This window comes from Schistocerca nitens, chromosome 7 (assembly GCF_023898315.1).
Source record: "Schistocerca nitens isolate TAMUIC-IGC-003100 chromosome 7, iqSchNite1.1, whole genome shotgun sequence".
Classification (NCBI taxonomy): Eukaryota; Metazoa; Arthropoda; class Insecta; order Orthoptera; family Acrididae; genus Schistocerca; species Schistocerca nitens.
In genome coordinates this window covers 429,338,390-429,365,685 of record NC_064620.1, presented here as the reverse complement: position 1 = coordinate 429,365,685, position 27,296 = coordinate 429,338,390, and the positions used below count along the sequence as shown (strand labels likewise).

The following is a 27,296-nucleotide window of genomic DNA, read 5'->3' as shown; positions in this document are numbered from 1 at the left end:
TTTCTCCTCGCGGATCACACTCGCGCAGTGATACCTGAACGCGCGAGGTATTATAACGAGTGTACAGACCTCCGATTAGTCAGTCTGCATTAGCCTGCATTAGTCTGCATTAGTCTGTACCAGTCTATAGTCAAGTTTCAGTCTGCGCCTAATAAGATTATCATATTCCTGTACATAGCCATGAAGAGAAATGTATAGACACTTTGTCAAGTATCAGAGATATGTGAGAATAAGATTAACGTACCAAGACCAAAGGAACTTCAGATTGTCAATTGTAAACAGTATCCAGAATCATGTTAAGAAATTTCTATGCTTTTTATTATTTTAATAAATATGTGTGAAAATTAATCAAGTTCTGTTTAAAGTTGGTCACCGTCAATCTGCTACTCTAAGCGTGCAAGTGGCATTTCTATCGTCTGACCTAACGGCAGAAGATAAACACGCCAAGATAAGACCACGAGACATACTGCTGACACTCGCCTACTTCGTTAGAGCGACAAGTCAAATAATCTGATGGTGTGTGTACCGAAGGTCTTACAGTACGCACACCACAGTTTCGGAGCACACCGTTCATCATACATTGTTGAACATGGAGCTCTGCAGCAGACTGTTCCCACGTACTCACATGTTGACCTAACGACATCGGCAGTTAGGATTGCAGTGGGCACAGGACCATCGGAATTAGAGCGTCGATCAAAGTAAATGTGTCGGAAGTTCGGTTGAATATCATTTTTGCTACACTAGGTCGATGGTCGTCTCCACTAACGCCGCCATCGAGGTGAACGGCGGCCCGACTCTTCAGAGTGCCACGGATGCAGGCTGGTGAGAGCAACATTATGCTATGGGAGGCATTCTCCTGCGCTTGCATGGAACACGCTGACAGCTGCGAACCACCTGCATCTCTGCATGCTTGATGTCTTCCCCGACGTCGATGTCATCTTTCAGCAGTATAATTGTCCGTGTCTCGGAGCCAGAATCGTGCTACAGTGGTTTGAGAGCATTGTAGTGGACTCACGTTAATGGCGACCAAATTCGCCTAATGTAAATCTTATGGATCTCATGTAGGCCGCTATCGGGAGCCATCACCGCATATGCAAATCAGCGGCCCGTTATTTACGCTAATTACATGACCTAACATCTAATGCCACATACCTCCACAAGCCTACCAACAAACTGTCGGATCCTTGATACGGACAATCAGTGACCTGTTTCATCCCAAAGGTGGACAAACAAGCTGTCATGCGGAGTGGCCGAGTGGTTTAGGGCACCATGTCAAGGATTGCCCGGCCCCTCCAGCCGGAGGTTCGAGTCCTCCCTAGGCACTGGTGTGTGTGTTGTTCGTAGCGTAAGTTAGTTTAAGTAGTGTGTAAGTCTAGAGACGATGACCTCAGCAGTTTGGCACCTTAGGAATTCACACACATTTGAACATATGAACAAACAAGCTGTTAAGCAGGTGGTCATAATGTTTTGGCTCATCACTGTATATACAGTTACATTTAAAACTACAGCGAACTTAAGATATTTTAATTCCGCTGATAGCAGGCCACAGTTTGCAGTTCCTCTGCAATACATATATGACATGTGACAGCCACATTTTACCACGAGCGCTCATTACCCAAGGGGCGAGCGAGTGTGAACGCTTGTACCGCCTCTTGAACAGGCTTGATCTATAGCATCGCAGCTCATACACTTCGATTCTCTTCTTTCCTCTGTTCCCACTGTCCATGATCTACTTCCATACAATGCAGTGCTGTGCTCCATACATTCTCAGAAATTTCTGCCTCAAATAAACCTGAGTAAAAACAAACATACAGATGAGTGTTGCGAAAAAGCAAAACCTGTCAATCATATTCCATTGAGGCTCAGGCACCGAGCGTAAAAATTCAGGATTACCTATTCCGTAAGTCTGCTCGCTCCTCGAATCTACATCTCTTTGTGGAGGAGACTGCTAGTGATTTTCCTGTCTGTTCACAGAGAAGTTCAGCACGATCAGGTACCAAATGCAGAACACCGACGACAACCAGCTCTATTTTGCGGTGGACAGCGTGACTGGCGTCCTGAGTGTGAGGCTAGCCGAGGGAAAGGTGCTCCGTCGAGAAGACAAAGAGACCTTCACCATCGACATCGTGGCGCGGGACAACTACATCGACGGCGTGCCTGGTGATGGTGAGTCATTGGCGTCCCTGCCCATCAGCCACCACATTGGCACTGTGCCGACTTTCTGGGGTCTCATCCAGCCCTATTTCGTCAGGTTCTAGTTTCGTACTGTTCTGTTCTATTCTATCGCTTGTCCCGCGCTAACGCAGGGTCGGCCATGGTCAATCGGATCTGGCATGTTAATTTTAAGGGGTGGCCGGATGCCCTTCCTGCCGCCACCCCGTACCCCCCAGGATGGAAATGGTGTACCCCAACTGTCTGTGTCCAGTGGAATCCATGAAATAGAGTCAATGTGTTCAGATGTCTGCGAGCTGTGTAACTGAGGCGGAACGTGGGGACCAGCCCCGTATTCACCAAGCGCGATGTGGAAAACCGCCGAAAAACCACATCCAGGCTGGGCGGCACAACGGCCCTCGTCGGCAATCCGCCGGTCGGATTCGATCCGGGGCCGACGCGCCTACCCCAGTCCAGGAAGCAGCGCGTTAGCGCTCTCGGCTACCCTGGCGGTTCAGGTTCCAGTTTCGTACCGTCACCACCTTGAAATGTTTCACAGTACGTTCTGGCGTTCGCACGAAATTGCTTGCAGGTTACGCATTGATAGTTTCAGGAGTTGCGACGCAGTCGCAGCAAAATATCCGCAGTTACCCAGGAAAGGTATTTTTACGAGGAGCGTTCAGTAAGTAATGCAACACCTTTTTCTACTGAGTGCGGGTTGGGTTTATTCACGATTTCAGGACACCACGTTATTCCCCACACTTTTGGCTACAGAGCCCTATTTTTCAATATAATCTCCGTTCAGTGCGTCGGCCATACGCCACCTTTCTAGGCGACCGTGTATGCCCACATGCACCACTCTACCGATCGATGTCGAAGCCAACGTCGTGCCACATCTATAACCTCCCCATCATCCATGTACTGCCTCCCGCGGGGTGTATCCTTCATTGCGCCAAATAGATGGAAGTTGGAAGGTGCGAGATCCGGGTTGTAGGGTGGATGAGGAAGAACAGTCCAATGCAGTTTTGTGAGCTCCTCTTGGGTGCGCAGACTTCTGTGACGTCTTGCTTTGTCAAGTTGAGCAGCGAGATGTTTGACTGTGATCAGCCGATCACCACGGATGACAGTGTGCGTTCATTCCAACATTGAAAGAGTCACAGTTGTACGCGGCCAGCCGGAATGCGGGAGATCGGGCAGGTTTGCGCGAACGTGTTGCGAAGATGAGAGACCCCTCGCCTAAACGACTCACCGTGCTGTTGTTTATTGTGCGAGCACCTGTGAATATGTGCGATGCTCTGGTTTCCCACCAAAACAATTCAATGACAGCTCTCTGCTTGAAATGAACCTCCGTTGCATACGCCTCTTGGAAGGCAACGTATAGCGCCGACACCTTTCGGAACTTTATGAAACTATGGGAGCTGAAGCGGGAATATTTCATTATGTCCCAGAAAAAAATTCCGCATTTTTTCAACGGAAAGTGGCAGAGAAAAAGAAAGAGGTTGCAATACTTATTGAACGCTCATCGCATATTTAATCCAGTTGCGGACCTCAATACTTTACATTATGTAATTAATTTCGGTCTGTTATGACTGTCATCAGACCTACAAAACAATAAGACAGAGGTAGGGGGTGCTGTACAAACTGTATCGCACTTATAGAGTAAGGCCAACAGAAATCAATTTAAGTGTAAATTACACTTCCAAAGTTGAGAACTGTTGCTTGTTAATTGGAAGCTGTGTGTGTGTGTGTTTGTGTGTGTGTGTGTGTGTGACAAAACTTCTCCCCAGCTGTGTAAAGCAAGTAAAGCAAGTACAACACAAGGAGGCCACGACCGCAGTTGGAGGCGGCCGGAGTGGGCGCGGACGGAATAGGGAACACTTAGAGCGGCAGGATAGCGCGACCCGCGGGCGCGGACCGACTAGGGAACGGCAAACACAACACCAGGCACCGGGCAGGTATAAATATGCGATCCGGTCCAGCAAGCAGCCAGTCTCAGGGATCACCTGATGAAGACGTCAAGTAATGACGTCGAAATATCGTGTTTGGAAGACGCTGATATCCGGCAGAAAACTCGATTTCCACGAGATGTCATCAAATCACCGGGAAAGTCTAAGAAATTACAAGTACTTTTGAGTTATGATTACACTGTCACCCATGTGTTCTGCTACTTTTGAACACGTATATAACTGTGTAAAATATTTCCGACCTGTGTGGTACCAATTAATCTAAACAGCACCCGATTATCTCTAATATTGAATGTGAAGAGCCGGCCGCTGTGGCCGAGTGGTTCTAGGCGCTTCAGTCCGGAACCGCGCTGCTGTTACGGTCGCAGGTTCGAATCCTGCCTCGGGCATGGATGTGTGTGATGTCCTTAGGTAAGTTAGGTTTAAGTAGTTCTAAGTCTAGGGGACTGATGACCTCAGATGTTAACTTCCATAGTGCTTAGAGCCATTTGTCCCATTTGAATATCAAGAATAAATACCAGTAATACTCAGAATATCTTCCTCATCAAACAATCACACACAAAGGCTAACTGCTGCAAACTAAAAATGTGCCCTGTTAGAGAATAGCATCTACTGAATTTACACGAAAGTTTGAAAACGATAACAGTTCCTAATTTCATCTCAGAAAGTTCGTTTAGGTCCTACAATTATATTTTTTTGTGCAACGCATAACTCTGCTCCGTCCGTATGATGCATGAATATGAAGTGTCGAACTGCATGTTCCCGAAATACACTACTGGCCATTAAAATTGCTACACCACGAAGATGATGTGCTACAGACGCGAAATTTAACCGACAGGAAGAAGATGCTGTGATGTGCAAATGATTAGCTTCTCATAGCATTCACACAAGGTTGGCGCCGGTGGCGACACCTGCACCGTGCTGACATGACGAAAGTTTCCAACCGATTTCTCATACACAAATAGCAGTTGACCGGCGTTGCCTGGTGAAACGTTGTTGTGATGCCTCGTGTAAGGAAGAGAAATGCGTACCATCACGTTTCCGACTTCGATAAAGGTCGGATTGTAGCCTATCGCGATTGCGGTTTATCGTATCGCGACATTGCTGCTCGCGTTGGTCGAGATCCAATTACTGTTAGCAGAATATGGAACCGGTGGGTTCATGAGGGTAATACGGAACGCCGTGCTGGATCCCAACGGCCTCGTTTCACTAGCAGTTGAGATGACAGGCATCTTATTCGCATTGCAGTAACGGATCGTGCAGCCACGTCTCGATCCCTGAGTCAACAGATGCGGACGTGTGCAAGACAACAACCATCTGCACGAACAGTTCGACGACGTTTGGAGCAGCATGGACTATCAGTTCGGAGACGATTGCTGCGGTTACCCTTGACGCTGTATCACAGACAAGAGCGCCTGCGGTGGTGTACTCAACGACGAACCTGGGTGCACGAATGTCAAAACGTTATTTTTTCGGATGAATCCAGGTTCTGTTTACAGCATCGTGATGGTCGCATCCGTGTTTGGCGACATCGCGGTAAACGCACATTGGAAGCGTGTATTCGTCATCGCCATACTGGCGTATCACCCAGTGTGATGGTATGAGGTGTCATTGGTTACACGTCTCGGTCACCTCTTGTTCGCATTGACGGCACTTTGAACAGTGTACGTTACACTTCAGATGTGCTACGACCCGTGGCTCTACCCTTAATTCGATCCCTGCGAAACCCTACATTTCAGCAGGATAATGCACGACCGCATGTTGCAGGTCCTGTACGGGCCTTTCTGGATACAGAAAATGTTCGACTGCTGCCCTGTCCAGCATATTCTCCAGATCTTTCACTAACTGAATACGTCTGGTTAACGGTGGCTGAGCAACTGGCTCATCACAATACGCCAGTAACTACTCTTGGTGAACTGCGGTATCGTGTTGAAGCTGCATGGGCAGCTGTACCTGTACACGCCATCCAAGCTCTGTTTGACTCAATGCCCAGGCGTATCAAGGCCGTTTTTACAGCCAGAGGTGGTTGTTCTGGGTACTGATTTCTCATGATCTATGCACCCAAATTGCGTGAAAATGTAATCACATTTCAGTTTTACTATAATATATTTGTCCAATGGATACCCGTTTATCATCTGCAATTCTTCTTGGTGTAGCAATTTTAATGGCCAGTAGTGTAAATCACAGTGCGGCGAAATTACTTTACTTTAAGCTGCTTTCCTAAATTAAACTTTTGTTTTTATGGAATAGAGTGAAGTGGCGAGCAAAAATTTGTACCAAGGGCGGAAATCGAACCCAGGTCTCGTACTTACTAGGCAGGCAAGTTGACCACTAAGCCACCTTGAGACAGCAGTTCACACACCTGCACAGATTACCGTGGCACACCTGCCTCGTCGGTCCAAGTTCTCACTGCACACAAACACGCGTGTGAGTGGGAATTTATAGCAGATTGGGGCGGCAGTGAGACTTTGGAACGAACAGGGAGGCGTGCCAGGGTAATGTGCTCCTGCCTAACAAGTAGGAGACCTGAGTTCGATTCCTGGCCTTGGTACAAATTTTACTCTATATACATAAAATCGTATCTGTATGAGAAAAGTAAAGTTTCTGAAACTGTGTCATTTCGTTTGTATAAGTAATCTGCACCTGAGCTTCAGGCTGGATCCCCACTTACATTTGATGCTGAGGTGATATTCCAGAATATGGGGAGCCTTGACAATTCTTTTCGTGTGTAAGGGGGAATTTAAAGTAGACTGGGACGGCAGTGAGAATATGGATCTAGGAAGGAGGCGTGTCAGGGTAATCCGCACCTGCCTAGCTAAAATGACATCCGGCTTCGATTCCCGGCCTTGGTACAAAATTTCACCCGCCACTTCAGTCTGTATACATAAAATCATACCTGTATGATACCAGCAAAGTCTCTGAAACTGTGTCATTACATTTGTTAAACTTTTGTTATCATTTTAAAAATGCAACTCACTGACCACGCTATAGCGCAAGGCGCGACAGTGCTAATTTAACCAGATTTACTTTTCATTTAACAGTGAGGATTAGCTTCAGTGAAATATTTGTAAATGAATAAAAGGGTATTTTGAAATTAGAATAAATCCTTTTAATGTCATGCAAGTGACTAGTACTAGCGTAAACCACAACTTCTCCTCAGCAATGTCGTACACTGTAAAAATTACTTTTACGCACAATATTTAAATTACGTTAAGTTTATTCTTTGGTTTCCTAACAAAGTACTCATAAGTAACAGTGGAGGGAAGAAGCTAATTAGAATATTCCAAACATGACTGGTAATTCATATTGGACACCAACACGTTAAACACAATGAAATCTTTGCCTTACAGTAACTACTGGGTTAGCGCCAGCAGCAAATAACATTTAATACAAATTGTCTCCTTGCAGGTGATCCTTCTCTCTATAAACCCCTCTTAAAATCATCCTTTGTCCTCAAACCTCAATTACACACCAGACACCACCTCAGATGAAATTCAATCTCTGAGCGCCACGTCTTCCATCCAAGCGCCTCTGTGACGACTCAACACACACTCTCTCTCTCTCTCCCTCTCTCTCTCACTCTCTCTTTCTCCCTCTCCCTCTCTTTCTTTCTCTCTCTCTCTCTCTCTCTCCCACAATCTACCTACGTACCTACCTATCTATCTGCAACTAACTCATTCGCACACCCGAGCTCTACTCAGTAATGCAAAATTAGGTAGCCAAAGAGTACGTATTCAGGCACGCAAAGATGTCTGTAGTGGCAAACTTAATATTTCTCATGATATATGCACAGTGAGTGCAAATAATTTTTCAGTGACATCGAGGCAACGTAAGTAAGTATGCTACAGTCAAAGTACGAGTGTAAGCCAAACAAGATTCGTTATTTTACGTATGTTTATAAGCACCATAAAGATCATTCAAACAGACAAGTTAACTCTTTGTAACTTCTCAGCACACTGAGGCGCTGCACCAACTGACGACATATGTGGAATAAACAAATGCACATACCGAGTCGATAAGAGTCAATATAACTTTGTACAAATGCGCTTACGAGAACGCTAGTACATTATAGTATACAGTTATGCAGAGGGAGAACGTTCTCCGTCCAGTATAGCGTGCTGCTTTCTGTCAGTCCAAATTCATCAGAAAATCGCATATCCGTGAAGATAAAGTGTTCGAGCAAAAGTTTCCGGACACCCATTAATGGACATTAATAATGGGTGAGTCCAACCATCGCCCTTAACGACTGCTTGAACTCTGCTGGGGGAAGTTTCAGTGAGGTGTCTATATGTATGTGGAGCAACGGCAGCACGTCCTTCCTCAAGGTCCAACTGCTTAGCTGGGTGGTAACGTGCTTGCCTCCCGTGCAAGTTGGCCCGGGTTCGATTTCCAGTCCGGCTGGAGATTTTCTTCGCTCGTGGACTGGGTGTTGTGTTGTCCTCATTACCGGCACGCATGTCGCCCAATGTGGCGTCGACTGCAATAAGACTTGCACTCGTCCGCCGAACTTCCCCGAATGGGGCCTCCCGGCCAACAATGCCATACGCTCATTTCCATTTTTTCCTCTTAAAGAGCCGAAACTAGATAACTTAGTGATGTTGAACGCTGTGGTCTGTTTCGAGCAAAGACGACGTCCTGACTTATACCAAAGGTGCTCCATCGGGTTAAGTTCGCGATTCTGGACCGGCCAATCCTTTCCAGGAATGTTATTGTCCTCAAACCTTTGATGGTTTGGGCGTTGTCATACTGATACAAAGAACCATCGTCTCCGAACTGTTCTTCTGTTGTACTCAATACACAATGCTGCAATATGTGCTCATATCATTTCGCATTTAACGTTTCCTTAAGCGCAATAAGGGGACCACACAATACCCCCATACCGTAACACTATCTCCTGTGCATGTCACTACTGGCACTACACGTGGTGGCATGTACTGTTCTTCAGACATTCGCCAAACCTAGACTCTTCTATCGGACTGCATTAGCGTACAGCGTGATTCATCACTCCAAGTCCCTCGTTTCCAGTTGTCCCCAATCGTCTCGTAGGATTGTTTACAGAAATATGTGGCTTCTGAAGCTGCTCGACCGTTTGCACCCCTTATTCCTAACTCGCTCCGCACATTCATTGTGCCAGCTGGATTTCAGATAGCACTCCTGAACTCACGAGTGCTTCCGTACGTCGGTTTAATCCGATTTTTTAGAAGCACCCTCCGCATTCTTCGAAGATCTTTGTTCGTCTGTACGTGATGTCTGACTGGTCTTGGTTTAGCTTTTGTAACTCCTTCGCGTTTCCACTTCATAATTACATTATCAACATACGACTTTAACAGCTTTAGAAGCATTGAAACGCCGGTGACGAATTTGTTACTCACGTGACATCCAATGTTTAGACCCCGTCCGAAGTTGCTGAGCTCACCTGACCGACATACACTATGTGATCAAAAGTATCCGCACACCCCCAAAAACATACGTTTTTCATATTAGGTGCGTAGTCCTGCCACCTACTGTCAGGTACTCCATATCAGCGACCTCAGTAGTCATTAGACATGGTGAGAGAGCAGAATGGGGCGCTCCGCTGAACTCCCGGATTTCGAACGTGGTCAGGTGGTTGGGTGTCACTTGTGTCATGCGTCTGTACGTGAGACTTCCACTCTCGTAAACATCCCTAGGTCCACTGTTTCCAAAAGCGTGCAGGTCGACCTCGTCCGTTGTCAGACAGACACCGTCGACATTGAAGAGTTGGGCAGACATCTATCCAGACCATCCCACAGACATTCCAAACTGCATCAGGATCCACTGCAAGTACTATGACAGTTAGGCAGGAGGTGAGAAAACGTGGATTTCATGATCGAGCGGCTCCTCATAAGCCACACATCACGCCGGTAAATGCCAAATGACCATCACTTGGTGTAAGTAGCGTAAACATTGGACTATTCAACAGTGGAAAAACGTTGTGTGGAGTGACGAATCACGGTACACAATGTGGTGATCCGATGGCAGGGTCTGGGTATGGCGAAAGCCCAGTGAACGGCATCTGCCAGCGTGTGTAGTGGCAACAGTAAAATTCGGACGCAGTGGTTTTATGGTGTGGTCGTGTTTTTCATAGAGGGGCTTTCACCCCTTGTTGTTTTGCGTGGCACTATCACAGCACAGGCCTACACTGATGTTTTAAGTACCTTCTTGCTCCCCACTGTTGAAGAGCAATTCGGGGATGGCGATTGCACCTTTCAAAAACATCGAGCACCTGTCAATAATGTACGACCTGTCACATGACAGTAACATACCTATAATGGACTGGCCTGCACAAAGTCCTGGCCAGAATCATATAGAACACCTTTGGGATGTTTTGGAACGCCGATTCATGTCAAGCTTCACCTCATCTCTACTCAGTGCAGCAATCCGTGAAGAATGGGCTGCCATTCACCAAGAAACCTTCCAATACGTGACTGAACGTATGCCTGCGAGAGTGGAAGCTGTCATCAAGGCGAAGGGTCGGCCAACACCATATTGAATTCCAGCATTACCGATGGAGGGCGCCACGAACTTATTTTCAGCCAGGTGTCCGAATACTTTTGATCACATAGTGTACTCTGCTCTTTTGCGTGTATACTGACAATGCAATACATCCTGACTGCTCTTATATTGACGTGTCCACCTCTCGTGACATCTAGTGGCCAGTTCCGCATTTCATAGGTATATTATTATTTATTTTACATCCAGCACTTCGATAATACAAAATAATAAAAATACTAACAAAATTTTGCCCGGCACTGTTGATTTTCTCTTTGATGGATTGTAGACTCCAGAATTCCGCTGTCTTTGTGGCCTTACCATTTGCCGCGTATAGATTTTTGCTACAAGGACTGTGCGGGTTTCTGCATACTAGGTGTTGTTGTGGATTCTGCATGTCTGCATATTTACGGGAGTCGTCTTCAGTCATGAAGCCCCACTTCTGAGGTTCGTCTTGCGTCGTGACACTGCTGTCCAAAATAGGTTTAGTGCTTTCCATGTCACATCGTCAGACGAAAAGCCGCAGAAGATTCCTTTTTGATGCTCTCCCCAAACCATTGGGTTAATGAATTTCTGTTCGGTGAGTTCCAGGTGCTGACAGAAATGCTGAGTTAGCATCAAGCTCAGGTTTTTGTGGTTCATATCCTAACAACTGTTTTCTGGGATCGATTTCCTCCTTTTTCTCCATTTCTGAGACTGCTGTTCTGCGGACGTCGGATGACGTTATAGCCACTGATAAATTTCGGTGACCGGAGTTGGCCGTTGGGAGCCAGTCACAATGTGCTCAGTGTCAATGAACGCTGATCCACCTGTATCAATGGTCGTCAGATGTTTTGGCTTAAGAACCGTAGGGAGGGGAGGGGGGGGGGGGAGTAAAGGGGCCATTCGAAGAGAAATTCTATATTCACCTAACCACGTCTCCCGATTGAAGCTTACCAAACACGCATATTGAAACTACACATTATAAGATATCACAAGAATATTTTTAAGCAAAAAAGAAAGTTGTTGTTATTGTTGTTGTTGTTATTGTTGTTGTGGTCTTCAGTCCTGATACCGGTTAGATGCAGGTCTCCATGCTACTCTATCCTGTGCAAGCTGCTTCATCTCCCAGTATCTATTGTAGCCTACATCCTTCTGAATCTGCTTAGTATATTCATCTCTTGATCTCCCTCTACGATTTTTACCCTCCACGCTGCCCTCCAATACTAAATTGGTGATCCCTCGATGTCTCAGAACATGTCCTACCAACCGATCCCTTCTTCTAGTCAAGTTGTGCCACAAACTCCTCTTCTCCCCAATCCTATTCAATACCTCCTCATTAGTTATGTGATCTACCCATCTAATCTTCAGCATTCTTCTGTAGCACCACATTTCGAAAGCTTCTATTCTCTTCTTGTCCAAACTATTAATCGTCCATGTTTCGTTTCCATACATGGCTACACTTCATACGAATACTTTCAGAAACGACTTCCTGACACTTAAATCTATACTGGATGTTAACAAAGTTCTCTTCTTCAGAAACGCTTTCCTTGCCATTGCAGTCTACATTTTATATCCTCTCTACTTCGACCATCATCAGTTATTTTGCTCCCCAAATAGCGGAACTCCTCTACTACTTTAAGTGTCTCATTTCCTAATATAATTTCCTCAGCATCAGCCGACTTAATTCAACTACATTCCATTATCTTAGTTTTGCTTTTGTTGATGTTCATCTTATATCCTCCTTTCAAGACACTGTTCATTCCGTTCAGTTGCTCTTCCAAGTCCTTTGCTGTCTCTGACAGAATTACAATGTCATCGGCGAATCATAAAGTTTTATATCTTCTCCATGGATTTTAATACCCACTCCGAATTTTTCTTTTGTTTCCTTTACTGCTTGCTCAATATGCAGACTGAATAACTTCGGAGAGAGGCTACAACCCTGTCCCACTCCCTTCCCAACCACTGCTTCCCTTTCATGTCCCTCGACTCTTATAACTGCCATCTGGTTTCTGTACAAATAAATTGCCTTTCGCTCCCTGTATTTTACCCCTGCCACCTTCAGAATTTGAAAGACAGTATTCCAGTCAACATTGTACAAAGCTTTCTCTAAGTCCACAAATGCTAGAAACGTAGGTTTGGCTTTTCTTAATCTAGCTTCTAAGATAAGTCGTAGGGTCAGTATTGTCTCACGTGTTCCAATATTTCTACGGAATCCAAGCTGATCTTCCCCGAGGTCGGCTTCTACCAGTTTTTCCATTTGTCTGTAAAGAATTCGCTTTCGTATTTTGCAGCCATTACTTATTAAACTGATAGTTCGGTAATTTTCACATCTGTCAACACCTGCTTTCTTTGTGGTTGGAATTATTATATTCTTCTTGAAGGCTGAGGGTATTTCGCCTGTCTCATACGTTTTGCTCAGCAGAGTTTGTCAGGACTGGGTCTACCGAGGCTGTCAGTAGTTCTAATAGAATGTTGTCTACTTCCGGGACCTTCTTTCGACTTAGGTCTTCCAATGCTCTGTCAAACTCTTCACGCAGTATTATATCTCCCATTTCATCTTCATCTACATTCTCTTCCATTTCCATAATACTGTCCTCAAGTACATCACCCTTGAATATACGCTCTATATGCTCCTTCTACCTTTCTGCTTTCCCCTCTTTGCTTAGAACTGGGTTTCCATCTGAGCTCTTGATATTCCTACTAGTGGTTCTCTTTTCTCCAAAGGTCTCTAATCTTCCTGTAGGCAGTATCTGTCTTACCCCTAGTGAGATAGGCCTCTGCAACCTAACATTTGTCCTCTAGCCATGCCTGCTTAGCCATTTTGCACTTCCTGTCGATCTCATTTTTGAGACGTTTGTATTCCTTTTTGCCTGCTTCATTTACTGCATTTTTATATTTTCTCCTTTCATCAATTAAATTCAATATTTCTTCTGTTACCCAAGGATTTCTACTAGCCCTCGTCTTTTTGCCTACTTGATCCTCTCCTTCCTTCACTATTTCATCCCTCAAAGCTACCCATTCTTCTTCTACTGTATTTCTTTCCCCCATCCTCGTCAGTTGTTCCCTTATGCTCTCTCTGAAATTCTGTACAGCCTTTGGTTTAGTCAGTTTATCGAGGTCTCGTCTCCTTAAATTCCCTCCTTTTTGTAGTTTCCTCAGTTTTAATCTACAGCTCATAACCAATACATTGTGGTCAGGGTCCACATCTGCACCTGGAAATGTCTTACAATTTAAAACCTGGTTCCTAAATCTCTGTCTTACCATTATATAATCTATCTGATACCTTCTAGTATGTCCAGGCTTCTTCAATGTATACAACCTATTTTCATGATTCTTGAACCAAGTGTTAGCTACGATTAAGTTATGCTCTGTGCAATATTCTACCAGGTGGGTTCCTCTTTCATTCCTTACCCCCATTCCATATTCACCTACTACTTTTCCTTCTCTTCTTTTTCCTACTATCGAATTCCAGTCGCCCATGACTATTAAATATTCGTCCCCCGTCATATCTGAATAATTTCTTTTATCTCATCATACATTTCTTCAATTTCTTCGTCATCTGCAGAGTTAGTTGGCATATAAACTTGTACTACAGTAGCAGGCGTGGGCTTCGTGTCTATCTTGGCGCCGGCCGGGGTGGCCGAGCGGTTCTAGGCGCTACAGTCTGGAACCGCGCGATCGCTACGGTCGCAAGTTCGAATCCTGCCTCGGGCATGGATGTGTGTGATGTCCTTAAGTTAGTTAGGTTTAAGTAGTTCAAAGTTCTATGGGACTGATGACCTCAGAAGTTAAGTCCCATAGTGCTCAGAGCCATTTTTTTTCTATCTTGGCCACAATAAGGCGTTCACTATGCTGTTTGTAGTAGCTTACCCGCACTCCTATTTTTTTTATTCATTGTTAAACCTACTCCTGCATTACCCTATTTGATTTTGTATTTATAACCCTGTATTCACCTGACCAAAAGTCTTGTTCCTCCTGCCACCGAACTTCGCTAATTCCCACTATATCTAACTTTAACCTATCCATTTCCCTTTTCAAATTTTCTAACCTACCTGCCCGATTAAGGGATCTGACATTCCACGCTCCGATTCGTAGAACGCCAGTTTGCTTTTTCCTGATAACGACGTCGTCTTGAGTAGTCCCCGCCCGGAGATCCGAATGGGGGACTATTTTACCACCGGAATATTTTACCCAAGAGAATGCCATTATCATTTAACCATACAGTAAAGCTGCATGCCCTCGGGAAAAATGACGGATGTAGTTTCCCCTTGCTTTCAGCCGTTCGCAGTACCAGCACAGCAAGGCCGTTTTGGTTAGTGTTACAAGGCCAGATCAGTCAATTATCCAGACTGTTGCCCCTGCAACTACTGAAAGTAATGTACAGGAACTACATGCATTTTTCTAAAGGCTTACAGAGCGACCAGCTTTCCGTACGTAAGCGGATACTGTGGCCACTGAAATCGCAGCCGGCCGCGGTGGTCTAGCGGTTCTGGCGCTGCAGTCCGGAACCGCGGGACTGCTACGGTCGCAGGTTCGAATCCTGCCTCGGGCATGGGTGTGTGTGGTGTCCTTAGGTTAGTTAGGTTTAAGTAGTTCTAAGTTCTAGGGGACTTATGACCTGAGATGTTGTGTCCCATAGTGCTCAGAGCCATTTTTTTGAACTGAAATCGCAACAGGATCCCGTCTTCGTTGTTCTGGCGCCGAGTACATTTTCTAGGCATCTTTACGGCCTAGTATCTGAAAGAATACCAAGCGGCTGCTGCAGTCCATTTTCAAACGGATTGTGTATTAGGTCAAATAAAGCAGAACAGACAGTTTTCAATAATAAAACTTAATTAGTTCAAAACTGTCAGAGGGGATAGGATGTCGGCTGATAGCTTTGTATATAAAACGGTTTAGATGCCAATTTAATATGTTGTATGATTTTTTTTTTTTTTTTTTGGGAAGTAACTGTTATTAAAGTAACCACTTGGACCACTTTTCCTGACGAGAACTGAGACCACTTTTCCCAACCGTACGCCATGTCGGCATTAATGATTACAGGAGAAACTATGAAACTGAAAGAAGTAACAAGGAACTACAAATGGAGGCCAAACATTGCTACTGTAAACATTGGTATTGAACAAAATTATTGCTCTCTATACAAGTAACATAACAAGTACAACGTAAATGACTTCTCGACAGCCAACAGCATTATTCACAGCAAAAGCTAAGTAATGGTCACTTTTTCCCGTTCTGGCTATTTTATCACATCTTTCCCTACCCATCTTGTTATTAATTGGTGATCTTCATAAATTAGTACATTGTATCAATAAGTAGCAATAACTGAAAAATGAGACATCAGAAACGAACGCAAATATTTACTAAATTATTTTTAATGTCTATTTCTTCTACTGATTGCGCTGTATCACAACAGCCTTCATTTGATGTCATATTATTTGCTACAAACATGTACCACATTAGAAGATGACTGTCTCTATAATGCGCATTCGCGAATCCACGGGAATTCCGATCGAAATTTATGACATAGCAGCTAGTAAGTTGTCAGCACTGGAAGACGAACAATGAAATATTCCCCCTCTCACTGCTATTAACCCCACAGTGACTGTTGCTTACCACTCGACCCCTAAGGTGAGAGGCAAATTTTACTTAGCTCACGACCGAATTCACAGCCAATTAAAATTAAGTCCATCTTAAAAAATATCATTGTCTCTAAGTGTTTTTGTTTGTTACTGACCAAGAAAAATCCACTCTTAGGAAGTTCTTAACGTTAGTTGACTTTTTGGTTTCTGCTGTTAGTTCCTAAATGCGTATTATTATAAAATACATACACTTAATTCGGTCCGTATCGTGGAATTTCGCCGAACTGTTGCTGCGTATTCTGCTGAAGAGAAGCATAGTGCCAGGGCAGATGTACGAAACACATTTGGCTATGAGCCGGACATATCTGATCCACTACCGTATTACGTACGATTGGTTATTAGTCGTCGACGTGGTGCAGTGTCGAGAGCCTTTCCGAAATCTAGGAAAAGAGAACAACCTAAATCAGAGCTGATTCTCTGAGGGAGACTGTTTTTCTTCCAGGAATTTCATAAAGTTCCATCTTTGGGATTCTGCAACAGACTAACCTTAGCGATTTTGGCCAGCAGTTCTGTGGATTAATTTTACCCCTTTTTGTAATGAGGAGTGACCTACGTTCTTTCCGTTTACGACAAACTGTTGGCTGCACAAGAGATTCTAAATGAATATGAGCTAGGAAAGGGCCTAATTCCATAGCGTGTTCAACATCAAATTTAGTGCGAGTTGCGTCAGGGCCTATTCCCTCGTTAACGTTGAGTGGTTTTAGTTGTTTCCCAGTACCTGACATGTGTGTGTGTGTGTGTGTGTGTGTGTGTGTGTGTGTGTGTACGCGGGAGCCAAACATTGTTAAACTAGTATCCTCATTCGCAAAAAGGTTTTCAAATTCGAAATTCCGTCTTTCAATTTTCTGTCTGCTGTTTTTATTTTCAACACCAGACTCATCCACAAGACACTGGATGGAAGTTTTAGATCCGTTCATTGGCTTTACATATGACCAGACTTTCGAAGGATTTTCCGATAGATTTTTCACCAGGATCTGATGGGAATTATTGTAGGCTCTACGCATAGCCTTCTTACGAATGCACGAATTGCCATTAAGTTTTCTGTGTTTTCAGCATTTACTTTTTTCATAAGAGTACAGCAGTCTCTTATTCCGCAACATTCTATATTTGATAAGTGCTGGCCAAGTCCTCCAATTTCTTTGTCCGAGCGAGGTGGCGCAGTGGTTAGCACACTGGCGTCGCATTCAGGAGGACAACGGTTCAAACACGCATCCGGTCATCCAGATTTCGGTTTTTCGTGATTTCTGTAAATCGCTCCAGGGAAATGGCGCAATAGCTCATTTGAAATGGCACGACCGATTCCCCTCCCCATCCTTGACATAATCCGAGCTTGTGCTCCGTCTATAATGACCGCGACGTCTGCGGGACGTTAAACCGAATGTTCCTTGTTTTGTTTCTTTAAGTTATAAACATCATTTTTCTGCGCTAGTCTGATTTGAATTGGATGTTCTCAGGTTATCATCTAAGTAAGTTGTTCGTGACCAAACTTTTCCGGATAACCTTTTTACCTTAAGCGACCATCGCTCCCGTAACAGCATCACGGCAGTTAATGTCTTTGCCATTAGTTACACCCTCGCAAAGATCGGGTATTGTTCACAGCAGGAAGGCAAAATATTTCTTTCACATGCATTGAATTTTTATTTACAAATTTGTAAATATTTTGTACTATTATATGTACTGGTAACAGCACATCTTTACGATGAACCTGTAATTAGTTGGGATATGATGTTTTTTTAAGTAGTCTGTCTTTGACTGTTTTGACTCTGCCTTCCATCTTTCCATATTTTGTATTACTCTGTTCATCTCTAGATAACTATCACACCGAACATCCTTCAGCCGGTGTAATATGAATTCCTGGTTTTTTAACTGTGAAACAACCAGGGGTAAAAGGGGAGACGAGAAGGGGAAAGGATAACGTGTATCTCTTACCTAAATGACACCGATTACTAGTATGAAAGCGAACATCCTCGTGATATTCAAAAGTTATCGAATCAATTTTGACATTAGTCTGGCCTCTCCATCCTCATGTTCTCATTATTATGCTTAAGCAGCTATTTACGTATTTACAACAAATTACATATTTGTATATATTACTTTATCTACAATGTCTTTGAATGTGGTTTATGTTACCTTGCAACAATGTCGTTGTATGAACACTATACTAACGTTTGTGAAAAGTACATCACCGAGGAGAAAACATGTAATTGGAATGATTAGAATTACGGAATAACTTATACATAGTCTTCGATGGTGCGATTGTGTAACGCCCCCTCCCATTACATTGTGCTGATTCTTAATTGAAACAGTCTTCTTTGCGGCGATCGGACATGTGAAGGTATGACTAATAGAGAGAACATCCTTCGCACGAAACCTGAAAGTTTTGCATAAAGCGAAAACATGTCTCCTCGTAAGTTTCATATCACTTAATAATGTCTAGACCCAACCATGCTAATACTAGCAGCTAAATCTAGTTGTGCATTCACACCGAAGTTTGTCATTGTTGTATTGCCTTTCAAATTAAATCATAACGCTACAACAGTTCACTGCAACCTTAATAATGGTTTTAAGAACAATACTGCCCGCCAAAGGATATTACTGACTAATAATGACGATGCTGATTTGTCCCCTCACTTCGTGTGTAATTATGCGTACTCTCCGCGAATAATGCGATGAGTCACTCACTGTTGCCCTACCATTCGACGGAAAACTTCTACGTTCATATTTCATCAACATCTGCTTATTGTTCATGTAATTTTGGTGCTACTAGACTGCATGCGAAGCCCCCCTCCCCACGCGGAACCTGAACAACGACCATCCTCTTCTCACTTAAAGGCCCATGGGCCGTAGCCTGTTTGTCGTTAAAGACTCCCTCGGCTCCGAATGCACCAGAGATCTTCCACTCACGTGTAACGGGTGCGATTGACTACGTCGTACTACTATCGGTAGTAGCACCCGTTAGTTGTGAAGTCAGAGCCTCAAAACGTTTTGGAATGGAGTTGAAGAAGACTTGGGAATTTCCTTCAGGCGCGGTTGCTGGAGGGTGGTCAGAGAAGGGGGGGGGGGGGGAGGGGGGGGGAGGGTAATTGTCATGAACCATGACCAATATTCTAAAAGCATTTACATTCTTACATATATCAATTCTCATATATTTTAGCTAAAATCCGGAAAATAAATTGGTTTAAAATCTAAGGGTCTCGAAAGTGATAAGGAATTCTAGAAAATTCAAAAAGCAATGCTTTTCCGTTGGTTGAAACTTGACAAGCAGTAGGAAACATTCCAGCTAAACTGGGAGCCTTCAGCTGGAGGTAATGTAAGACTAGCTTGCCTCGTTGTCACCCCCTCCCCCCCCTCCCCCCCCCCCCCCGCCCCACACAAAAAAATACTGACACTAATGATGAAACATAAAAGGTGGTATCCAGAATTCACAGAAATACAGTATGTGATTTAAAGTTATTACGCCTTATCTAAATCTTACTCTCCACCATCACCTTCACAGTAGTCCCCTTTGGCGCAAATATGCCAATCTTGCCCCGAAAATTTGAAATGTATCCTAGCATCTTCATTAGAGTGTTTAAGTACCCCTCTGCGGTTCCGTTTGAGCCTCTAGATTAGATTATATTAGATTAGTACTTGTTCCATAGATTATGAATACGACACTTCGTAATGACGTGGAACGTGTCAGGTTAATAAAAGGGGTCTATACAAGATATTACATTAGACAAAATATTACATGACACTCAATTATTTTTTTTTTGGGGGGGGGGGGCGGGGGGTTGGGAAATTACCCACTTACTATATCCAAAAATTCATATAATGAGTAGAAGGAGTTGCCATTAAGAAATTCTTTTAATTTCCTTTTAAACGCTATATGGCTATCTGTCAGACTTTTGATGCTATTAGGTAAGAGACCAAAGACTTTTGTGGCAGCATAATTTACCCCCTTCTGAGCCAAAGTTAGATTTAACCTTGAGTAGTGAAGATCATCCTTTCTCCTAGTGTTGTAGCCATGTACACTGCTATTACTTTTGAATTCGTTCTATCAGCTGCTTCAAATCTTCACCCCATCAACTTCACATTCAAGCAACTTCAGTTTCTGGCAGCGGATATGACAAGTCTTAGGTGGGTTTATGGAGATATGTACCATGAGATGTCCGAACGTAGGTCACGCTATTCCCATAAGTTATTGGTAGCTGGTTAATATACAGGGAGCTGGCGCCCGAAAGCATCCAAGACGTGTTACATCGATTTCAGATCAGGCGTAGCTGGTGATCAAGACATCAACGTCATGTCACTATACGCCCCTCAAATCACTGTAGCATGATTCTGGCCTTGTAACACTGTCAGTTATCCTGTTGGAAGATTTTATCGCCTGCGGGGAACAGAAGGGGCCCAGCTGGTCTGCAATAGTGTTGACGTAGCCAGCGGCTGTCATGGTGCTTTGGAATACAGCCACAGCTCCCGTGGGAGGCCAGGGGAATTTCGACATAACTTTCATATTCAGGAAGAGCAAGAACTCACAGGGGATAAGTCTGGTGAACAGCCGTCATCCTGTTTACCGTCAAAATTTGTTGAATAATGCAGGCCGTATGCAATCGTGCATTATCGTGGTGGAGTATCCAGTAGTTCGCACGCCACTTCTGTAGACGCTTTCTCCTCATGTCCTGCTCAAAAAGGCCTTAGAACATCGCGACAGAACTCTTTATTGACCCATCTAATCAGGGGAGGGGGTGGGAGGAGGGGGATGACGATGAATTATCAACAAGGTCTTAGTGTTACTCTTGTCGGAGTTTTGTGGCGTAAGTAAAAAAGTAGTGTACCACTGCCATGATTGCACCTTAGTTTCAGGATCATAAACCCAACATTCTTAGCCAATGACACCCTTTGAAAGGACCGCAGCCTTCCATGCTATGTTGTTTTCGATCGTCCTGAAGCAGTTTCGCCACAATCTTAACAGTCCTTCACGTGTTCAATTCTTTTGACATCATACGTTCACATGTACCATAATTTATTCCCTAGATGCTGCACAGGTCCTAGATAGTCTGTCTACAATCTACGAGAATTATCTTCTGAACGTTTTCTAGAGTGATACCAGCTGATTGCCGACCTAAAGGTCATCATTATTAGTCGATGTTCGGCTGTGTTTGAGACGCTTATACCTGTCGTACGCCTGCATCTGACCGAAAGCCTTCTTGAAAATTTTATGCATTTCTGCATCACTTTTTTCACAACTTTATACACGCACTCTGCAACCAGCGCAAAACCGCAAGCGCACGGAAACACGACTGTGGACATGTACTCACCAACACTTAATCAAACGTCTCGGGCCGCAGCCTTTTACCACACTGATTCAAGATGGATGCATGGGGAGACACCAAACCGTTGTCAGTGTACTCGTAACGATTTGTGCATAAATTACACATTTCTGGATTTCTTGAATACCACTTTGTATTTCGGACTAACGGGTTCCTCTTTCAAAGCGCAAACGGTATGATGTGTTGCTCTTTGCACTAGTAATAAGACATTCGTTTTCTGACTAACGGAAGCCACTGTGTAAGGCCTTCCACAACGTGTAGCTGCTGAGAAACCTTCTGTCAGTTGCCATAAGCAGACTTTTCCTGCACAGATATTAATATTTAGTTCGTGTTACCGTATTTTTTTAGCGTCTCAAAGGACAACTGTGGAAACCTAAATGAGAATTATGTATCAGGATGAATTCAGGTGCCATAAACAGTAACGTAAAAAGGCTAATTAAGAATTAAATATGTCTATTGTAAGTTAGTTGCCTGAAACGAGATTTACTGCTATCCTTTCCGCTGTGCATTGCAGGAGACTCCAACTCCAACTTGACAACAATAATCGTGACCCTAGAAGACATCAACGACAACGCACCAGAATTCTTATCGCCTGATGAAGTCATGGTGGATGGGTGTTTCGTATCGGACATGGGGGAAATCACTGAGGAGGTGTTGAAGGTAAATGTTTTAATGCTTAGAGTCACAAATAGTTAACGTAATATACTCACTGTTTACAGTATCTGTATTAAATAGCGCCATCTACACTCCTGGAAATTGAAATAAGAACACCGTGAATTCATTGTCCCAGGAAGGGGAAACTTTATTGACACATTCCTGGGGTCAGATACATCACATGATCACACTGACAGAACCACAGGCACATAGACACAGGCAACAGAGCATGCACAATGTCGGCACTAGTACAGTGTATATCCACCTTTCGCAGCAATGCAGGCTGCTATTCTCCCATGGAGACGATCGTAGAGATGCTGGATGTAGTCCTGTGGAACGGCTTGCCATGCCATTTCCACCTGGCGCCTCAGTTGGACCAGCGTTCGTGCTGGACGTGCAGACCGCGTGAGACGACGCTTCATCCAGTCCCAAACATGCTCAATGGGGGACAGATCCGGAGATCTTGCTGGCCAGGGTAGTTGACTTACACCTTCTAGAGCACGTTGGGTGGCACGGGATACATGCGGACGTGCATTGTCCTGTTGGAACAGCAAGTTCCCTTGCCGGTCTAGGAATGGTAGAACGATGGGTTCGATGACGGTTTGGATGTACCGTGCACTATTCAGTGTCCCGTCGACGATCACCAGTGGTGTACGGCCAGTGTAGGAGATCGCTCCCCACACCATGATGCCGGGTGTTGGCCCTGTGTGCCTCGGTCGTATGCAGTCCTGATTGTGGCGCTCACCTGCACGGCGCCAAACACGCATACGACCATCATTGGCACCAAGGCAGAAGCGACTCTCATCGCTGAAGACGACACGTCTCCATTCGGCCCTCCATTCACGCCTGTCGCGACACCACTGGAGGCGGGCTGCACAATGTTGGGGCGTGAGCGGAAGACGGCCTAACGGTGTGCGGGACCGTAGCCCAGCTTCATGGAGACGGTTGCGAATGGTCCTCGCCGATACCCCAGGAGCAACAGTGTCCCTAATTTGCTGGGAAGTGGCGGTGCGGTCCCCTACGGCACTGCGTAGGATCCTACGGTCTTGGCGTGTATCCGTGCGTCGCTGCGGTCCGGTCCCAGGTCGACGGGCACGTGCACCTTCCGCCGACCACTGGCGACAACATCGATGTACTGTGGAGACCTCACGCCCCACGTGTTGAGCAATTCGGCGGTACGTCCACCCGGCCTCCCGCATGCCCACTATACGCCCTCGCTCGAAGTCCGTCAACTGCACATACGGTTCACGTCCACGCTGTCGCGGCATGCTACCAGTGTTAAAGACTGCGATGGAGCTCCGTATGCCACGGCAAACTGGCTGACACTGACGGCGGCGGTGCACAAATGCTGCGCAGCTAGCGCCATTCGACGGCCAACACCGCGGTTCCTGGTGTGTCCGCTGTGCCGTGCGTGTGATCATTGCTTGTACAGCCCTCTCGCAGTGTCCGGAGCAAGTATGGTGGGTCTGACACACCGGTGTCAATGTGTTCTTTTTTCCATTTCCAGGAGTGTATATTACTAAACCGCTAACCCGGAACCCAGCAACAGTTACCTATCTATCGTCTTGCAGGAGCAACAAAAATTTGATTTTCAGTATTTCGCATATTATCGACCGAATTAAAAATTTTTAAATGTGTCGTAGTCTACACATCAAGAGGTATAATCTTACGTCAAAAGTTTAACAGAATCAGACAAGTATTACAGATAGCACCAACTGTGCTTGTTTCTTCATGTGTCGGTCCTGAGGCAGCGTAAATGACGGCAAGTATATATCCGGGCTTTCTATTTGAGAATGAGAATACTTAGCAACTGTCAACAAACTTTACACATAATTTAAAAACTTTTCGATACTTTTCCTCGCTGACACACTCAAAAAGTGATGAAAGGACAAAAGTTCATTTCTTACTTCATTTTCGCTTATCATGCAGTAAAACTTCAGCAGTGGTCATGACGTTCTAATTTAGTATTTCTTTGCTACCGACTCTATTAGCAGTACAGTTTGCAGACAGTATCCAATGTACTACTAAATGTAACGCCAAAACTATATCATTGTACAACACATAGTGCAAGAAATATGTTGTCGTACACAAATAGATGCGTGCAAAACAAACGTTTGCTTGAAATGGCACGCAGTAAAATTTCAATCACGCAAGATATTTTAATTTACTACTCCTTTGCTACCAACTCTATTCGCAACATACTTTGCAAACTGTATCTACCTATACTACTGATTTACCTGCAAAATTATATCATTCTACAACAATTAGTTCAGGAAATAAGACGTCATTAATATTTAGATGCCCGAAATATAGCACAAATTATCCAGACCATATTCACCCAGTGTTCGATAATGGGAACACTTGGCGACTTCCAATTTCAAACCTTTCCTCAACTTTTTTTCGCTTCCACGCTTAAGTCAAATACACTCATCAAAAAAAGTTTTGTATCACCTCGGTTCCGAGAGTTCCGGAACCTGTACAGAAAACTGGAATAGAGATCAAAATAAACATCATTTCCGCCCTTTTTATTGCTCATGAAAACCACACATTGCATTTTGTACCACCATACAGCGAGACCCTCAGAGGTGGTGGTCCAGATTCCTGCACACACTGGTACCTCTAATACTCATTATCACGTCCTCATGCATTGATGCAGGCCTGTATTCATCATGGCATACTGTCCACAAGTTCATCAAGGCTCTGTTGGTCCAGATTGCCCCACTCCTCAACGGCGATTCGGCGTAGATCCCTAAGAGTGGTTGGTGGGTCATGTCGTCCATAAATAGCCCTTTTCAATCTATCGCCGGAATGTCCGATAGGCTTCATGTCTGGAGAACATACTGGCCACTCTAGTCGAGCGTTGTCACTCACAAGATGTGCACGATGTGGACGCGAATTATCGTCCATGAAGACGAACGCCTCGCCTATATGCTGCCGATATGGTTGCACTATCGGTTGGAGGATGGCATTCACGTATCATACAGCCACTACGACGCCTTCCATGACCACCAGCGGCATATTTTGGCCACATAATGCCACCCCAAAACAGCAGGAAACCTCCACCTTGCTGGACTCTTTGCATAGTGTCTCTAAGGCGTTCAGCCTGACGGGGTTGCCTCCAAACACGTCTCCGACGATTGTCTGGTTGAAGACATAAGCGACACTCATTGGTGAAGAGAATGTTATGCCAATCCTAAGCGGTCCATTTGGCATGTTGTTGGGCCCATCTGTACCGCGCTGCATGGTGTCGTGGTTGCAAAGATGGACCTGGCCTGAGCGGGGCATGTCATCGACAGTTCCTGCCTCTCTGTATCTCCTCCACGTCCGAGCAACATCACTTTGGTTCACTCCGAGACGCCTGGACACTTCCCTTGTTGAGAGAACTTCCTGGCACAAAATAACAGTGTGGAAGCAATCGAACCGTGTTATTGACCGTCTAGACATGGTTGAACTACAGACAACACGAGCCGTGTACCTCCCTCCTGGTGGAATGGCCGGAACTGATCGGCTGTCGGACCCATTCCGTCTAATAGGCGCTGCTCATGCATGGTTGTTTATATCTTTGGGCGGGTTTAGTGACAACTTTGAACGGTCAAAGGGACTGTGTCTGTGATACAATATTCACAGTCAACGTCTGTCTTCAAGAGTTCTCGGAACTGGGGTGGTGCAAAACTGTTTTTGATGTGCGTATTTAACACATTAATTCATTTGTAAGGTCATCAGACGTTTGAAGCTCTTTTGCGCATGAGAGTTCGACTCTTTAATAGAATCGGGGACAGTACTGGTATTTCATAACACACTTCCATCCACTGCACAGAAGCATGGATCCAGGAGTTTTAGCTGAGCAATTCCTTTTAGAAAAAGGCAGTTTCCGTCACACAGTGGATTAACGCTAGCAGCTCCTGTTTGTTAACATGATTCGTTTGGCAATGCTAAACAAGCATGATTCCTTGGCGGCAGCCGTCAACGTTGTAAATACACTTCCGGAAAAAAAAAAATACGACGTCGGTTTTGATCCAATCACGGCATATGCCACCTGGGAGCTAGTGGATGTACTGATAATGGTTTCAGCGTCGTCCGCCAACAGATAGCGTAATGGCATAGCTACCAGAGCGGGCCATCTGTGTCTACCACTTAAATGGGAATACTCACAGCAAGATGGATCATTATGTTGCAACCAAGTAAAGCAACGACGAAACAATGCCACGGAGACTGCACAGAGAGCGAGGAGGGAGGGTTAAGGAGGAGGAGGTGAACAAAGAAAGGAGGACGTGGAGATTTACAGAGACAGAGGGAGAAGGAAATTAGGACATATATCGAATCCCCATACATATTAGAAACGTGTGCTTTCTCTTTTCTTTCTTTTCCATTTAAGTAGACTGAGCCACAGCTAAGCGTGGCCGGGTACATCTAGTTATCTATAGTGAAATTCTGTTTGAGAAAAGCTGACAAATAGAATAGAATCTTTATTTGCCTTTCAGTATGTTTTCCATACAATTGGCATCGTCAGTGTGTTCAATACATTTTTTTAAAAATTACAATAATTATTATTGTACATAATTGTGCCTGTGCAGGGCAAGCATATATGCATGGTAAAGTAATATTTATAATACAACAATTATTCATTCACAATAGTAATGATAAATCATAATAGTTAATTATACAATAGTATCAAGATATATTTATGGTACATCTTACGTATCCATGTAAAAAGTCTTTGTTGGTACATTACTGTCACAAACAGATAGGTATAATTCATGTGGCAGTTTTTTGTTTTATGTAGCATATCTCTTTTGTGTCACTGTTTTGAAACTCGTTAAGTGAGTAATATGGCGTACATTTGAACCACACTTTTATTGTTTGCTTAAACTTATTCATTGGTAGTTCGCTCACAGCCTTTGGGAGTTTGTTATAAAATTTCAAGCTAAGGTGTTTATGGCTCTTTTGTGTCAGATCTCGATAACCTTTGAATGTGGTGCACAGGCTGGCAGCTACCTTTAAATATTACGAAATGTAAAATTGTACGTTTCACAAAATGAAGTGAAATGGTATCCTGCATCTAGAATAAAAACGAGTTAAGA

The 27,296-nt window shown here is 44.4% G+C and overlaps 1 protein-coding gene across 1 annotated transcript in view; it reads left to right on the top strand.

The window, feature by feature from the left end:
* Positions 1 to 27,296, top strand: part of LOC126195147 (cadherin-23-like) — a 460,891-nt gene that overhangs the window by 249,799 nt on the left and 183,796 nt on the right. The window contains exons 18-19 of the mRNA XM_049933652.1: positions 1,975 to 2,166; positions 22,076 to 22,221. Coding sequence (XP_049789609.1) covers positions 1,975 to 2,166; positions 22,076 to 22,221 — 338 coding nt within the window. The remainder of the gene's footprint in view (positions 1 to 1,974; positions 2,167 to 22,075; positions 22,222 to 27,296) is intronic.